Source organism: Triplophysa dalaica, chromosome 2 (assembly GCF_015846415.1).
Source record: "Triplophysa dalaica isolate WHDGS20190420 chromosome 2, ASM1584641v1, whole genome shotgun sequence".
NCBI lineage: Eukaryota > Metazoa > Chordata > Actinopteri > Cypriniformes > Nemacheilidae > Triplophysa > Triplophysa dalaica.
In genome coordinates this window covers 18,873,638-18,892,088 of record NC_079543.1, presented here as the reverse complement: position 1 = coordinate 18,892,088, position 18,451 = coordinate 18,873,638, and the positions used below count along the sequence as shown (strand labels likewise).

The following is an 18,451-nucleotide window of genomic DNA, read 5'->3' as shown; positions in this document are numbered from 1 at the left end:
GTGATGTGGTCTGCGCAGACACACAAAATCAACACGCACACACGTACAGGCATTCATTATCGCGACCCTACCACACAAGACTGTTCACTTCTCTACAACAGGAAACACCTGCACTGTTCTCTTACCACACGAGCGCTCTCATACACACACACACACAATCCACCCATATACCCTCAAAGCCTTGCACAATCACATTTTTATGACAGTTAAGCCAAAACTTCAGAGATTGTGTATCATCAGTTCAAATGTCAGATATGAATTTAGCTCCATGTGCTGCGGGGCGATGCTTAAAAGCAACAAACAGCCAAAAAAGGCACAGCTGTTAAAATGAATTACCTGAATCATGAAGATTTTCCACATTTTGCGTTATTTGGCCATGCAATGGTGAGTCAGTGAGGAACAATTGTGTAGGACAGGGAAGATACCTTTGAAAATGATACCGAAAGAGTCACTTTAATTTCAGAAAACACAAAACCTGAGTCATTTTCAATTTATGTCACGTTATTACGTTTACCTTTATAAATAAACAAGGCATGCTTTGCTGTGGAAGGACATGAACTGGTTAATGATTAAGAACAGAAAAAGTATATATATCAAAAACAGCTTTCTTTTGCATCCTGTAACCAGACCTGTTTTTGAATGAGAGAATCATTTACATTTACGCATTTGGCAGACACTTTTATCCGAAGCGACTCACATTGCATTATATTAATTACAATTGTTTTTCTAAGTAAGTGTAATACCCTAGGATTGAACCCAAAACCTAGGTGTTGTTAATGACATGCTCTTACCAATAAGCTACAGGAAAGAATCATGGGTAATGTAGTTCTGCAGCATAATATGTGGAGGTGCACTACAGGATATGAAACTCTCCTACACCCGAGAAAGAAAGAGAGAGGCGCCTCAAGAAGAACCACTTCCTGTCTAGTTGCTTACATCTCATTTCAGACCCCACGGTCCTTGTGTGTGTATGTGCTCGCATTCCTGCGTAGGTGCTGGGAAATGTGAGGGGGCTGACTGACTCCACTCACTAGTAAGTGATATATAGACAGCTGCCAAAGAATGAAATGCTTAGAAATACTTTCACTATAAAATTTAGGGATACATAAAGTGTGTTTCTCAAATCCGAGACTATACTGAAATATTTGACATAGACATAACATAATGGTGTTAAATGATAAAGTAATGTTTAGTGATATTAAAACTCATTAATCAAATTAGCACTTTAAATGTGTGATATTGGCCATGTTCATGATTTCCTTGTTTCCAGTGAAGTGCACTATTTGTAACATTCTTAAATGATGCGGGTGTAACAGATGGTTGCTGGTGCGAGTCTTGGTCATCAATCTTAAGAGGTGCTTTCGTGACTGACACTAGAGGCCATGGCCATTGTTAGTGCAATCTACTCGGTTACACCTGGATCATCATGTGTTGTGGTCATAGAAACAAGAGGGGGCCATACCAACTCTCAAATAATCCAAAATTGGTGTAAATTTGTTAACCTTGACTCAAATTGCTTCATAATGTCAATGTGACCCCCTGGTATCAGTTTAACACACTTCTGCATTTTACACATAAGAGATTGAGGAAAGGCACATACCTGAGTAGTTAACTAATACAGGGAGCCATAAAAATCACATTTCGGTAGTTTTCACATTTTACTTGATTAAGATCAGAATGCCATCAGAATGTGTTTCACATTTAGATCTTATATAGATCTTACTTCTCACAGTCTTGAAATTCAGACCAATGGCTGAAATATACGCAGAATGACAAGATTCTACTTTATTGATTACATTGAGTACATTTTATTAATTCTTATATAACTTTTTATTTTATTATTGGATACTTTTTGTTGTTTTAAAATTAAGTTATTGTATGTAAATATGTATATTTAATTTCTACTTAAGATCTATCAAAGCTATTTGAATCTGATCATGTAAAAACATGATAGACTTCCTTTAAAATTCATTGTGTGTTACATTCAAACCACATGACCTGTGTGCACAACACACTTGTTAGATCAGCCCTCACTGTGAGTGACAAGACAGGACACAAATACACAAGCCGTCACACGCACACACAATTACAAAAGAAAATCCAGTAATAATCTGAAGAAGACACACAAAAGATGTTTGTAGTTCTGAAAAAACCTTAAGATCTCTCATATTTTAAGAACACCTTCCTACATAGGTAAATATATGTGTGTGTGTGTTTGTGTGTGCATGTGTGCTTGCTATGTGATACCCCGGCTCTTGTTCCAGCGCAACAGAAAGAATGACACTCAGGCCTTCAGTGTTTCAAACAGTCCGAGCGCTATGGGACTTCATTTATTTCTCATTTCTCCTGTACGGCGAACGTCATCTAACTATGAACATTAACTGAGGACCAGTAGCAATTAACCGGCAGATTTTCTTTTTGCCATTTGCTTGAAAAATGAAGATCATTCTTCTTGTGGTTCACATTAGCATGATCCTACATGGTAAGTTCACATCCTTTTTAACGCTCATGGGCACTTCTTAACCTATATTGTGTTGCTTTCTTAATGTTTGTAGCTTTTTGTAATAGCTGTTCGTCCCTCAGTTGACCTCACTGTGATAACATAATTTAGACAATGCACGGAAGAACTTAAATGTGCAGAAGATGCTGGAAAAGCAAAACATTTGCTTTGTGGAAGAAGAGCGGCAGCTTCACTGCTTCCTTGACAAACAAGGTGTCTCATAAACAATCATTGATTATTGAGGAAACAACACACAATTGCAAAAAACAAAGAAATGTAAACATTTAACTCAGCTAATTTGCTTAAATTACAGAATATATGTAAAATAATTTACTCAAGGCAGTGCTAAAATGTTATTTTCATGATGCAGTCATGTGTTTGTGTAATAATGTAGCCCATATTATTAATTTAGCATTGTCCTACATTTTTTTACTTTACAAGAATTTGCTTGTGATAAAGCATTTGTAAGTGGCTAAATGACTAAATGTAAAACTATACACATTTACGATCAGCCAAAAATAATTAATTCATTTTATTTTTCTATTTAATCATTATAATCTCTCTCTCATCCTCTCTATATCTCTAGCTGTGTTCTCTGCTCAGGGTCGTTACGCTCAGAAACTGTTGAACGATCTAATGGAGAACTATTCTAGTGCTTTACGACCCGTGGAGGACACGGACAAAGCCCTCAATGTCACTTTACAGATAACACTCTCACAGATCAAAGACATGGTGAGCTCTAAACACAAACACAAGTGTTCGTCCGCAAGTTTTACATTTAGAATAAGTTTTAGAAAAACGGAAGAGAGCGGTTACAGCCACACAAGATATGAACACTGGCCTGAATCACTTGAGATCAAGGAGCATATAACACCCACACACTGACCGTCTGGCCTTGATGTGGCATGACTTATGTTATCTAGGCTTGCAATGGCAGCTTCATGGTGAAACCGCACATCTCGTGCAATAGCCCTAAACTTTTAACCTCTGAATATGCACATCACATCCAGGCTCTGATCAGCTGTAGATTTGCTTAAAGATGCTGCAGTCTGTTTGGAGCCTTTTTCGAACCCTTCACCTGAGCAGTAAATGTCATTAGACGGATCAATGCTGATTGGCTGATGGTGCCACAACAAACACTGTGACATTGACAATAACATTTATGTTTATATGTAGCTCTATCATAAGACAAACCTTTTTTTGAATCGCTGTCAATGAAGATACAAGCATTTTATTCTCATAATGGTACAACCGCCGATGATATTCAGGCTAGAGGTCTTCACAGGTCCAAAAATGTGAACCCGTCCCAAACCCGAAGAGACCCGTGAATGCAGTGTTGTAGTCTACATGATACGCAGGTATACGCAGTATACTCACTAGAAAAGATGAAGAATGTCCGTATACCCACTTAAAAAAGCGCGAGGATACGTAACAACATAGTTTAGAGACAGAAAAGTGTGATGCATTCACATTTGGACTTTTGGTGTACCCGGGAGATATGTTTTTTTTTTAAAGGCAGGTGTGTTTTCGTAAGCGATCCCCTCAAGCTACTGGTGCTTCGTGTGACACTGCAGCTGCATAAGGTGTTACAGAAAATGAGCCCGACGAGGCTGATGCTACGCTGTAAAGTCGCAAGGTCACTCTGTCATGATTTGTTATCATTAACGTAACTGTGATGGGATTGTTGGCATATTAAATTGTATCTAACTAGCCAATTTCACAAACGTTAGTTTGTGTGGTGAAGCAATTAATGAGAGATAACTTATACTAAAATGTAGGCTATATAATTGTTTTAGATAGGAGATGAGAACTCCTGGCAAGCCTTGTGAAAGTCCGAATAGAGACACTGCCAGCAATCTATAAGTGCAGAAGTTGCTTGATAAAACAGCACAAATGTTCATTGTAAATTATTATAATTAACTATCAATGTCAATAATAGGCACAACTTGCACTCCTAAGTGTGACCAGTGTGAAAACTAGGCAAAAATCTATTTATTAGTGAAGACCATCAGAGTTTGATTTTAACCACTTATTTCAATATGATTCCTGTAAGTCTTTGACATGCCCTTAGTCAGCCAAAACTATTTCAAAATCTTAAGATTTTTCTTTCAATGGATATTCTAACATTATAACATTTAATGCTACAATGAGAGAAAATGAAAACATTTGAATTTCTGCATTGAATTTAAGAATTTTAATATTAAATATTAGTGCGTGAGTGAATGAGTGAGTGTGTGTGCCCTGCGATGGGTTGGCACTCCATCCAGGGTGTATCCTGCCTTGATGCCCGATGACTCCTGAGATAGGCGCAGGCTCCCCGTGACCCGAGGTAGTTCGGATAAGCGGTAGAAAATGGATGGATGGAATATTAAATATTCATATTAAGATATTAAAATATAATTCAGAACTATATTGAATGTCAGGAAATATTCAATTTTGTGCAATTACACTTATCTATAATTCAGATTCGTCAATCAGACCCGGGACCCAAAGTAGGCTAATACATATGGGACCCGACCCGGCTGACCATACAAAATATGGCCCAGGACCCGTACGGCCCCCGGTTCTACATACATTGACTGTCCGGCCGCCTAATAGTAGTAATATTGGGTAACTCTTGGTGTCAGCAGTTATTAGATTTTAGCGCAACGAGTGTTTGTCTTGTTTGTGACTCCCATTCTAATTTTTTTACGTATCTTGTGACACTGTTAACATTATATGTGTTATGTATAGTGCGTGCTAGGTGACTATTGTAAAACATTATCATGCGAACAAAAGTGTGCAATTGCAGATCATGTTTTATCCTTCTTACAAATTGTCCATTTGGTGCAATTGTGTGAACAACTGTGTACGAAACTATTGTTTAATAAAACTTAATGTTGTTTTCCTTGCTTTGAAGTTTTTTCTTCTCTCTTTATGAGCACAGGTTTGAAAAAATACAACGCTTTAATGAAATTCACAGAATTTAATTGTTTTTTACAGAATTTTCACAGATTTTTGAAATACAATAAAAGATATAGGATGTTTTTACAATGTAAATACAATGTATGTATTTTTTATACAGTGCATACTCCTTCGTTTAAACTTAAATCATTATTTGGCTGCATGTAAATGCACAAAACTAAAAATTAAGATAAATCTTGTTTATGCTATTGTATATTATAAATATTAATCATATAAATAAATACATCATTAACAATGTTTTCTAACAATTTTTTCTAATGTTTTCTTTTTTTATTGTAGGGAAATAATTAAAATGACAACAGAAACAGAAATTTCTTATTAAAACTTTAACTTTTAATCTTTATAGTCAGAAAACTGCTTTTATATGTTGGCCTATAGTAATTGTAAGTCAACAGTTCCAGAAACAACAGTCTGCATTTTTGTTTACTGTAGTTCCCTGTGATCATTTGTGTTCTTAGTGATTAGCAGATGGTTATATAAGGTGTTGGCAGTCTTGTACGTGTGTGTGTTCCTGAAAGAGTCAATGAATTTCTCATTCAAGAGACACTGAATTTCCGCCCTGATCAGACTCAATCAAATATTCATTTACTGAACCCGAGGAGTACTTTTAACCAATGAGATGTGATATGTAGAAGGCATTAAGTGCAGCAGAGTTCAGACTTTCTTCCCTTTCAATCTTCTCCGTTGTGAGAAAGTAATTGTTCCATGTGTAACAACAGGGTTTTATCTTCCAGAGCAAGACACAATGTGGCTGAATCCACAGTCTAGCATACCATGTGACCCGTATTGTTGTCACCGTAAAGAAAAAATAGATAAAAAAGACCACACTGGCTGACCAACACCTCGGTTTGAATTCACAAATGTGCCATGGATGTCTTGCATATACTGTAGCTGGATTGTTAATCAAATTTGGTCTTGTTATGTGTTGTTATGTGACTCTGATAGGATGAGAAGAACCAGGTGTTGACCACATACCTGTGGGTGCGTCAGATCTGGCATGATGCATACCTGAGCTGGGACAAAGATGATTATGATGGACTTGAGGTCATTCGAATACCCAGCAGCCTCGTGTGGAGACCAGACATTGTCCTATATAACAAGTAAAAAATGATGTGTTGATTTCTAAGTAAACATACATGTCTAAGCATTCAGCACTCAAACAGTAGGTGAAGGTGCCAACTTTGCCATGGTTACACTGCATAAAACAAGAAGGCACATAAGTATTCTAACATTACATTCTTTCTCAGTGCGGATGAGGAGGACTCCTCAGGGCCTCCAGAAACTAATGTGGTGTTGAGGTATAATGGCGAGATCACCTGGGACTCCCCAGCCATTACTAAGAGCTCCTGTAAGGTGGACGTCTCTTATTTCCCCTTCGACTATCAGCAGTGTAACCTCACCTTTGGCTCCTGGACATATAATGGCAACCAGGTATATGCACTTTATAGGTGGACACACAGAGAACAACATTGTGAAGTTACATATCTGTTAATATTATACTGTACATTAAGCAATGACTTGGTCTCTAAAAGCTAGAAAAAAACTAAATGATTTAGAAACGAAATGTTTTAAGAAATGAGTAAATGTAAATGACTCTCAGTTGTACTAAAAACGTAGTCATCTCCACCGTAACCCCAGGTGGACATTACTATGGGAATGGAGAGCGGTGACCTCTCCGACTTTGTGGAGAACGTGGAATGGGAGTGTCACGGGATGCCAGCGGTCAAGAACGTCATCATGTATGGCTGCTGCTCTGACCCATACCCCGACATTACATACACGCTTCTTCTGAAGCGCCGTTCCTCCTTCTACATCTTCAATCTGCTCCTGCCGTGCTTCCTTATCTCTTTCCTGGCTCCACTGGGCTTCTACCTGCCTGCTGATTCTGGGGAGAAGGTCTCACTAGGGGTGACGGTGCTGCTGGCTCTGACAGTGTTTCAGATGATGGTGGCAGAGAGCATGCCTCCTTCAGAAAGCGTTCCACTTATTGGTGAATTTACAGTTATATCCAGATTTCAGTTTATTTCTTGCTCTTATCGCTGTCATTTTGGATACAGCCATTGGTAGTAGTTATTGCTAGCAGATATTTATATCACTAAAATATTTAACATAATAATATAACTATATTACATTAGATTATTTTATATAGCCTTGTATTATTATTATTATTTATATATTTATATTATTTCTTTAATTCTATGAATCCTAAACATTGAGTGTATTAATGATGTTATAACCTTCTTCGTTTCGTTCTCATAGGTAAATACTACATTGCAACAATGACCATGATAACAGCCTCTACATCCTTGACCATCTTCATCATGAACATACATTTCTGTGGAGCAGAAGCGAAACCTGTGCCCCACTGGGCCAAAGTCCTCATCATCGACTACATGTCAAAAATCTTCTTTGTCTATGAGGTAGGGGAGAACTGCACCACACCTGAAAGTGAGCGAGGCCTGTTGCTCTCCGAAGACCCTCTGGTTAGCCTAGAGAGAGATGGGTACTTTGACAAAGAGTTTTGCGGTGACTGTCATCACAACGGAAGAAACCACGGTACGTTTAATAGCTACAACCATCCCAGGCACGAGAACAATCTCCACGGAAATGGATACCATCACAGCAACGGTGACTATCACAGGCAAAAACATCAACGGAGGACCCAATCCAATTCTCCTGTCAGACCAAAAGGCCATCAGAATAAATACACACACTACATCGGTCGAGACGGAAGCGAGAAACACCCGCTGACAAATCAGGAAAAGCTGAAAGAAAGCGAAATTTCCATTCCGGAAAAACTCAAGGGATATTCTTACGATGACGTCAATGGATATCACAGTGGAGTTGGATATCCTCATGACGGCTATTGCAAAATCTACGGAGCGGACAACTACAATAAGACCCCAGTATGTATCTGTGGGCAACATCAGAAAGTGGTGCGAAACATTGAGTACATTGCTAACTGTTTTAGAGAGCAGAGGGCGCATCAGGCGAAAGGAGCCGAGTGGAAGAAGATTGCCAAGGTGATGGACAGATTCTTCATGTGGGTGTTTTTCATCATGGTCTTTCTCATGAGCATCCTTGTCATGGCCAAGGCGTCATAGAGGTCTTAAAAGACACAATTTAGTGATTATATTGTGGGTAAATGTGTTAAAAACCCACTAGTTACATTTTTTTTTACAATGATTCCTTTAAAACTATATTTGTTGGCATTTAGCGTGAATGAGCAGTTCACCTACTAATAAAAGATGCAGACAATCAATAACTCGCCTTCATGCTGTTCCTTTTTTCTCGATTTTTGGGATTTTTCGATTTAATATTAGTTATTGGGTATTTATACAATATACGATTATGTAATTTAGAAAATTGTATTTGCTTGCGAATGAGGATGTGATTTTACATGTGATTTAACAGTTACTTTGTGTATCGGTTTCTTTTTTATTGTCCACTCTGTTCTTTCCACTAAGAGTCTCTGTCTGTAACATTTAAAGAAATGTAATTAATGTTTCATGTGTGGACGTGTCCGCATGTGTACGTAGAGTAACACAATCTTTGTCCAGCATGGACACATATTAATAATGCATAATTAACCCTGCACAAGTACATACACTACCAAACAGATGTTAATAATGTAAACTTAGACTAGAGCTGATCAAATTGGTCCTAAATATTGAATGCAAAAACTCTATTTATAGCCTTCGGACATTTATTGGTGAATGTGCAGAATGTTCCAAAGTGAATATTCTATATAGTTTTTTAACTATTAAACTAAAACACACTTATCAGTTTTTTAGCACATTCCCCTTTCCTTTGATTATTAGATATTGATATAATTTCTTACCAAATTATTTGTTTCACTTGCTTATGTTTACTTATTTATTTTATTTGTGTTTATGCAAATAAAAAATCTATAATTTTACAAAAAATAAATGCATGAAAACGGGGAATGGTATAATCTGGAATGTCTGTTTTACACACAGTTTTTCACATCACCAACAAAACCGTTGTGTAGATTTCAGTCTCTCAGGGTATATTAACAGGACACAGAATTTTTGTTTCCAAAATGGGACCAGTGGCGGCATTTCACCAAAACCAGGGTATGGCTAAATTTTCTCTGACCATACAATGACATTCCAAAGTAACAGAACCATTCAATATAAGCACAACAACATCATACCTTGATGTCGACCGATTCATCATTTTTGAAAAATTAATCGGAACCGATAACTACCGGCAATAATCCGAACCCATAGTTTTTCCTGGCTGAGTTTGATCCAGACTCAGCAGAGAAATCTCCACTGTGATACGCAGGCGGAGAGTTCCGAGCATATAGTCAAACAGCGACCTCTAGAGGTTGAAATCAAATTGACAGCCTGTTTGGTTTGGAGATGCGAGACCACAATCTGCACGGACCGGAATACATCAGATGGGGGTTTAAAAGTTTCACAATGACAAGGTAGAGCCAGTTGCAGTAAACATGATATGAAACATAATTTATTTATTAAGTATATTCTGCATTTTATATGGAACAGCAGTCAACAGGGGTGAGAGCGCGCTAACATTAGAAGCCTATTTACGTTAGTTTAAGCAGTTATAACATGGTGACAAAATACACGCAGAAATGCACAAAATCTATCTACCTACCTACCTACCTACGTACGTACCTACCCACCCACCGAATTTGCAACTTCTTTGTTTTAAATCTGGCTCTCTAACCATTAGGCCACACATATCTTTGACCCAATGCAACAAATATTACCAAATAAGTGGACAAGAATAATGATATGCAATTGCTCTTGAGTTCAAGTACTTAACATACTTCAATTGTTGGAAATTGTAAGGTGTGTACATTTATACAGTGATATGTGGTGATGTTTTAATAAACCTAATTCAAAGTATATACCGTATTTAATATAAATACATAAAGTTCAAATAGGTAAACATTATTTTATTTAAAGATAATTTCATTTTTAAAGGTTAAATAATATAGTTAATAATAAAATTAATTGTGAATGCTGAATTGCGATGAGTGACACTGGAAATGTAATTGTAATATTGCTGTAAAAGTATAATATATTATATGTAATCTGTGCTTTCACGCCCACTTGACGCTCATCAAAAACTCACACATGCGCAGACAACCCCTAAAGCTTAGTAACATTTCTTTCAAATGAACTAACCCTGGAACATAACCTGCTCCCGAGCAGGATATAGTCAGATAGTGAGTTGCTATGGTTACGTACATACCCTGAAAGGTATCTCCGTTTATGTGAAAAGTTGGGGTTATCAGTTTACTACCAGCTTTCTGCAATACCCTCCAGATGACCTCAAATTTCTGTTAAACTTTACTTGTAATAAACACGAGTTAACTTCCGTTAAAAGGACGAGTCCTAAAAGGTACTTTGAGTTTGTGATTCCTTTGGCGGAAAATCACTTGCAGCCCTCCAGTCGCGGCTCTCTCTCGTCATGATAAAAACCACGTGATTGCAGACAACCTTTAGTGACGTATTCCATCAACGGCCAATCAGCGACTCTTCTCAGTTTGAACGAGGAGCGGTTTATCATGGCGCTTAGTACTGTTCATTGTTTCATTTTGACTTGTTTATACTGTTGCTTCACTCTATAAAAGACTATAAAATACTTTTCTTTTATAGTATTGTTTTTATCTGTTGATCATATTTAAGGTCAAGTAGCGGATCTGCATGTCGATTACACGATCTCAAGGTAAATTCATTTGTCATTATACATCGCTTTAAAATTTGCGAAATGTAACGTTAGAGCAAGTGTTCATCGATTTCATTCTCATGTCTTTAGTAAATTTCGTTGAAGTGCATTTAAAGGGTGTCTGTAAAACTTGAATTTTGTTGTATTTGCACGGTTGATTTGATGTATTTTAATACCAGTGGTTTAGCGACTAGGTCATTGTAATGCATTTAATATTCATGACATTACATGCATTTCCTAATGCTGTTTTATGGAAAAATACTAGAATGAATCCAGAAAACATGGGCTAATGAGTTTATTATGTTTGTTCAATCATCCTTATACAAACAAAATAGAGTAATGTGAGTGTTTCTAAAACATTTTAGTACTTTAGTAGACTTTTGTATTTTTAGGTTTATTAAAATCAAAAGAAGTGTTTAAAGAGGAGGTCAGGACTGTTGTAATAACAAAAAACATCATTGCAACTCAACACACCCCTTCCGCATGTATTTGACACCAATAACTGTCTATGTTTTTTGTCTAATAAAAAAAATATGTCGTGTTGTTCCTTCTCTCCCTTACTCCAGCTTTAATCATCCTAGTTGCATGGCCTTGTAAATTAACGGTACTGTTTAGCGTGTTGACAAAATGTTATATGGTGTCCTACTTTTATATCGCTTTGTATAAAAGCGTCTGTCAAATTAATAAATGTAAATGTAACAGTTGATGTGTCATTGACAATATTATTTACAGATGATATCATTTTTTTTCAGTGGCTGTGGACTGGACATTATTTTTATTTTCTTTATTTCCATTTGCTGGGTAGTATAGACCCAAGATGGACACCAGAGGAAAAAATGGGCCAATATATATGAGGACCTACAGTAAACGTATGCGTAAAGTTGACCCTTGGTTCTCACCTGATCTAAGAAAAGCGGCTTTCTCTTTTTCAAGCACTCCTTCATCAGATCTTTCCATTCCAGAGGCCACACAACCCAAGAAACGGTACATCACACAAACACAACCTTGCCAACTTCATGTACAATGTTATTGAAGCAAATATCTTCTCCCTTTTTCGTGCAGAATGAGAATTGTAGCCCCACGTCCAGCTAAAAGCAAGGCCATGACCGCCCTGAAAGAAAGCGATGAGGAAAACTATGAACCGCCTTCATCATTTAGGTCAGGGAAGTTTTAAATTACAATATACAGGAATAGTACATATAATATAATAATGATATTTTCATGGTAAATGCATTATTTCCGTTTCCATGTTGCATTAAACAGTGTATCCTATACATGTTTGTGGTATATGCATCTTCTGCCTTATGTAAAGTGATAGTTTACCCAAAAATGTTCACCTTTATGACTTGCTTTCTTCTGCAGAACACAAAAGAAGATGTTTTGAAGAATGTTGGTAACTGGCTCTCATTCACTTTTTGCGTCCAAACCACAGTGAGAGGGGGCCAGTGCTGTTAAGATACCAGATTTCTTCAAAATATCTTCTTTTGTGTTCTGCGAAAGAAAGGAAGTCATAAAGGTTTGAAATATCAAGAGTAAATGATGACAGAATTTTCATTTTTGGGTGAATTGTCCCTTTAAGCCAGTAAGGGACAGCAGCTAATGTTTAACCATGTCTTTCCTATATCCTTTCTTGTCCTAACATATTTCTTCATGCAGAAAGAAAACAAATGCTAAAGCATCATCGAAGACGGCAGCAAGAAAGACTAAAATGACGAAAAGGCTCAAACAGAATATACAGTCAGTTTTCAGCAGCAGTGAAAATGAGGACGACTCTCTTATAATAAAGAAAATCCATCCAAAAACATCTGCTCAAGAATGTGCTGAGTAAGTCCAGTGATGTCAAGAACTCAAAATATCTTTCTTGAGTCTGTCAGTAGGAATAAAATAAAAATGTTTTGTTGTATCACAGCATAGGACGAGCGCCGGACCCTCCTCTTACAAACCGGTTTGTCACACATCGCAGAAGACCCCAAGCACCTGTCCAAGCTCAGAAACACACCAGCAAGCGTGTTGTAAGTGACAATATTCTACATGTTACAATGGTGACTGTTTGACATAAAACTGTTTGCTCACATTCCTCCCCATCATCTCTTTTCTCCCAGTCTGTCGCTATTACCCGCACGCTAAATTCCTCGGACGATTTTCTCCCGTCGTTTTCACGAAACAAGCGACTGGTGAGCAAGAAACCGTCCTGCATTGAGGACTCTGACGCTCACAAGAACCGGAAAAGCACCCATAAACGCATAGCCCTGGTTGAGGTCTCTTTCAACGACAGCGATGACCAGCATCTTACCGCTAAACGTCCTCTATTGTCCAGTACCCCATCCGTGGTCTGTAGACAGCTGCTGCACTTACCCGAGCCCTCCATCAGTGAGATCTCCTCCCTCAGTTTTGATGATCTTCAGCATTCCACGAAAAACAACAGCACACCTGGTATGGTCTCATCATGTGGGAAAAGAGAACGGCACCCAAAACCTACAAGAGAGAGAGTGACAGAGGAAAGTGAGGAAGAAGAGAAATCTGTTGTGGAGGTGACTGCTAGGGATGGAGTTGCGGATCAGCGAAAAGAGGGAGGTGTGGACAGCTCATCTGCGCAGGCAAGCGCGGGTTCAGGATATGCGCCACATCCTTTAGCAAAGGAGCTCAAGGAGAGGTCAGTCATGCCTGCTTTTTTGAAAAAGAGAACTTTCTGGTAAATTCGAAAGTTAGACACACTTTAAATTTCAGTCTGAAACTTTTGCCTCTGTATCATCACCAAATATTTTGAAATGTAAAATTTCAGATTATTTATATTTGTAAATAATATATTGTATATTATATATAAATATTATAAATTTATAAAATAATGTTTATCAGATGACATTCTGAAAAAATGTCATTGTTTTGTCTGTTTCAATGTGTAGGTGTCAAACAGAGGATGCAGTCGTAATCCTCAACAGAATAAACATTTCAGACAAACTCTCATCCCAGATTTGTCATAGGAAACAGGGCGAAAGGATTTCCTTAAACAGTTCAGATTTCTCCGTGCTAGCCTCAAGTCAGAGCACCCAAACCAATTCTGCTGTATCATCCAGGGGTTCTTCACCCCTGAAACCATCTCTTCTACCCCTTTATATCTCTTCCTCGCTCTCTAAATCTCTCAATTCCCCTATACTTTCAGAATTTCAAACTAGTTCACCAACATGCACAAACCAGCCCCTTATTGACCGTCTTAAGGCTGAGTGTTTAATGTCTTGCCTCACTGTTGGAATCCCACGTCTTGATTTAGGAGAGTATATTTCTGTCCAGCAGGAGGCAGCACAAGCACCTTGCTTTGACTCTCCATACACCTGCCAAAATGATAATGCCTCCTCTCCTATTTTGAAAGGGCCCGAGAACTGCAATATTTCATTAAAAAGTCCAGTAAATCGTGGTGCTACCGAAACAGTTGTTCGCCGTCTGTCTGAATCATTCCAGCCACCTGTGGTATTGCTACCAGCGGGTCTGAGCGTGACACGGCCACCAGCTGTGCCAAAAGAGCGCACAGGTGCGGGCACGAGCACCGGCCGTAAAGTTTGCGTGAGTGGACTCAACGTCAGCCGCTGGTCAAGAAAGGCTACCGGAGAATGCAACGAGAAGTGGAGGAAAAAGGAAGGAAGAACTAAAGCAACGTCTGGAGACTCGAGCTCATGTGGCAGCATGTTGTCTACTGGGGCCGAAAATTTCGCAGGGGTGAGATGTCATACTGGAATGATTTAAAGATTTTTCTTTAAATCATTAAAGAGTTATTCTTTAACTTTTACATTAAGATTTTTATAATGGCTTTGTTTAATGTAACACTGTAAATGTGTGTTTTTGTTTTTCTGTCATATGTTCTGAAAAAATCTTAGCGCTATTGTTGTTTAGAAAAATTATTTTGCTGATTTTCCATTTGTTTACACATACAGGCATCAGCATGTGGCTGGCTGCAGGGCAACAGTGGGAGTGGTCTGGCTTTAACGCCTCTCAGGATGGACCAGATGAATCTCTCCTCCATCCTAGCCAACCTTACGCCTGACACACTCACCACGACCAACTGGGGCCGATTCAAGGCATCACTTTCACTACATAAGAAGAAAATTGGTGTGTGTTACATTAACACAAACACACAGTTAACTTGATTCATACACTAAAGGACTAAAAACATAGAATAAATCATGTGTGTTCGTATTCCTTCACGTTTATCGCAGCATTTCCTACCCCTCAACGTTTGGCTCATCTGAGGACTCCAGGCTCTCGTTTTACCACTGATACCAGTCTTGACCCGTTTGCTTCCCCTGTCTGCACACCTTTGTCCAGATTTACGCCTTCACGCCTGATCCGGTCCACCATAAATAGTTCCATGGTAAGGAATTCTTAATAGTAGTGTTACTATATAAAGGTGTACATCCTGCAAGAAACACACAATTTGCTGTGCTTATGTAGTTTGTATTTGTCCCAGATATTGATTTATGCTTGGTACATACATAATAAGATTTTCTGTCCATTTTTTCATTTGTATCTTTCTGTCATTTAATATTTCTCTATTGGATTTTAATGGAATAGTCTCTTCTCCCATGTTTACTCTTTTTCTGTGGTTCAGTCTCAATGTGATGATGACATCAGCGATGCAGAGAAAGTATATCAGGAGTGTCAACAGAGCGGCCCACTTTCGTTCAGCGACTGCATCCCTCCATCTCGAATGAAGCTTTGCACCAAGATTGGTGAAGGGACATTTGGTGAAGTCTTCTCAACCAAAATTGACTCAAACCATACTGTTGCTCTCAAAGTATGTACACCCAATGGAATCATATACAATGTGTATCTAATATTGGACACGACACAAATCTTGTATCAGTGTTTGTTCACTAATTTACCATTTTGTAAAAAAATCGTAATAGATCATCCCTGTGGAGGGAAGTCAGAAGGTCAATGGTGAACAACAGAAAACTTTTGCTGAAATTCTCCACGAAATCATCATTTCCAAGTAAGATCCTGGCGTAGCGCAAATACAATATAGAGTGCAAAACCGGAAAATATTAAGAAGACACCCTGATCTTAAATGTATGTTCTTCCAGAGAGCTGAGCAGCCTTAACGTAAAAGAAATCAATAGGACAGATGGTTTCATCGGACTGAACAAGTATGCTTCTTTTCCAGCAATTTTTTTCTAAGTAAAATCAGGTGGTGTAAAGTATGTGTGTGTATGAAAAGGAGTTCTAAGATATGTTATTTTAAAAAAATTATTAATTTTTTAGTCTTCATTGTGTCCGCGGGCGGTACCCGGAAGCTTTGCTTAAAGCCTGGGATAAGTTTGACTGCCAGAAGGGATCTGAGAATGACAGACCTGGTAAGATAAAAACCTTCCAATGCTTATGTCAGTCAATATCTAGAAGGTCTACATGACCAGGTCAGAGGAAAATCTAAATTATGGATTAAGAAATGCAATAGCATGTGTTTTACAAAATTGAGTCATAGGAATATTTACTATGAATATGTACATTATATTATCCATAAAATTACAAATGTCATTATATATCTTCAAAGAACCACTGGTATAAACAATGTTTAGTTGTATTATGTCTGATTGAATGATTTCATGTCCATAAATGTGTGTATTCTGACAGATTTCTTTGATGATGAGCAGCTGTTTTTAATCCTGGAGTTTGAGTTTGGAGGGAGTGATCTGGAGAACATGAAAGGAAAGGTAGGTCATTCTGGAGACTGGTTTGCCCACTTCTTTTACTGTAAGGATTGTGAATTACTTTTCTGATTGAAACTAAAACGGTTTGCGTGTTTCAATTTCAGCTGTCTTCCATGGCCCAGGCCAAGAGTGTTTTACATCAAGTCACTGCAGCTCTGGCCGTAGCTGAGCAAGCACTGTGCTTTGAACACAGGTAACGTGTTTAAAGAGATAGATCACCCAAAAATGAAAATTCTGTCATGAATTTACTCAACTTCAAGTTGTTCTAAACCTGTATACATTTCCTTGTTCTACTAAACACAAAGAAAGATATTTAGAAAAATGTTAGCAACTGAGATTTCTAAGGCACCAGTGACTAGCATAGTAGATCAATTATAATAGTAGTCAAAGGTGGTCCAGAACTGTTTGTTTTCCTAAATTCTTCAAAATTGCTCATTTTGTGTTCAACAGAAAAAATCTTTTTTTTTTCTGTCTTCATGTTCAACCAAAGAAAGAAATCTCTACAGGTCTTGAGGGCGATGATGACCGAATTTTCATTTTTGAGTGAACTATCCCTTTAAAGCCTTAATTCTGGCTTCTTTTGTCTCTTAATAAACATATGAGAATTTTTACCATTATATAGAATTTAAGTTGATTTTCAAGCAGACATATATTACACTTTTCCCCCCTGTTTACTTGGACATATTGAAATTGACGAGCCTTATGAAAGATGATTCCAAATAATAGGAAATGCTATTTTAAATGCTTAATTTTCCATTATCGTCGTTTGTTGATTTCTCAGAGATCTTCATTGGGGGAACATTCTGGTGAAGAACACAAAGCAGAAACACAGCGAGTTCATCCTGAACGGAGCAGTGCATTCCACAGAGACACGAGGAGTTCACGTCAATATAATTGACTACTCGCTCTCACGTCTAGAGATCGGTCAGTCTAAGGCTATTTTTCATTTATACTGCATCGTTTTTAAAGCTGAAGTGTGTAAACACTCTCTTCCTCTATCTATTTTTTTTTTTAGATGGTCTGACAGTGTCTTGTGATATCTCAGCCGACGAGGAGCTGTTTATGGGTCAGGGAGATTACCAGTTTGAAATCTACCGCCTGATGAAAAAGGAAAACGAGTATGTGCCTCTGAAGTAGGGATTAACATCTTTTTGTTTGAAATTCTTAAATATGGTTCTCATTTTTCTTATTCTCTTTGTCACAGGAATTGCTGGTCAACATATAATCCTCATTCTAATGTGATGTGGCTGCACTATTTGGCTGACAAACTGTTAACCATGAGCTACAAGACCAAAGCTCAATCCAGCCAACACAAGACACTGAAGAGCAGCCTCAAGTCCTTCCATTCAGAGATATTGAATTACGCGTCCGCCACAGAAGCTCTTATGCATTGCAAATTCTTTCGGTGAAATGTGTATATGTCATTTTTTAAAGAACACAGCATGTGCTAAAGATTGTCAGTGTAGAGAAAGTAAAATGTTCTTTGTAAAAAGATACTGTAATACAAATAAAATGTTATATCATGCTATTTAAAAAAAAACAAAAATAAGTAGTTTATTGATAT

At 37.8% G+C, this 18,451-nt stretch overlaps 2 protein-coding genes across 2 annotated transcripts; both read left to right on the top strand.

Moving 5' to 3' along the window:
• The first annotated feature begins 2,436 nt into the window (after positions 1-2,436).
• On the top strand, positions 2,437-8,729 carry chrna9a (cholinergic receptor, nicotinic, alpha 9a). Its single transcript, XM_056729925.1, has 6 exons — positions 2,437-2,482; positions 3,087-3,232; positions 6,410-6,564; positions 6,712-6,895; positions 7,103-7,454; positions 7,724-8,729. The coding sequence occupies exons 1-6, from the start codon at positions 2,437-2,439 to the stop codon at positions 8,566-8,568; spliced, it is 1,728 nt and encodes a 575-aa protein (XP_056585903.1). The 3' UTR covers positions 8,569-8,729.
• A 2,281-nt stretch (positions 8,730-11,010) lies between these two features.
• LOC130434713 (uncharacterized) lies at positions 11,011-18,420 on the top strand. Its single transcript, XM_056765020.1, has 18 exons — positions 11,011-11,188; positions 11,941-12,172; positions 12,251-12,346; positions 12,845-13,012; positions 13,098-13,200; positions 13,291-13,841; positions 14,092-14,899; positions 15,115-15,289; positions 15,397-15,551; positions 15,789-15,974; positions 16,087-16,172; positions 16,264-16,326; positions 16,442-16,533; positions 16,811-16,890; positions 16,992-17,080; positions 17,669-17,811; positions 17,903-18,005; positions 18,092-18,420. Exons 2-18 carry the CDS (start codon positions 12,006-12,008, stop codon positions 18,294-18,296), a joined length of 3,270 nt encoding a protein of 1,089 aa, XP_056620998.1. The 5' UTR covers positions 11,011-11,188; positions 11,941-12,005; the 3' UTR covers positions 18,297-18,420.
• The last annotated feature ends 31 nt before the right edge of the window (positions 18,421-18,451 follow it).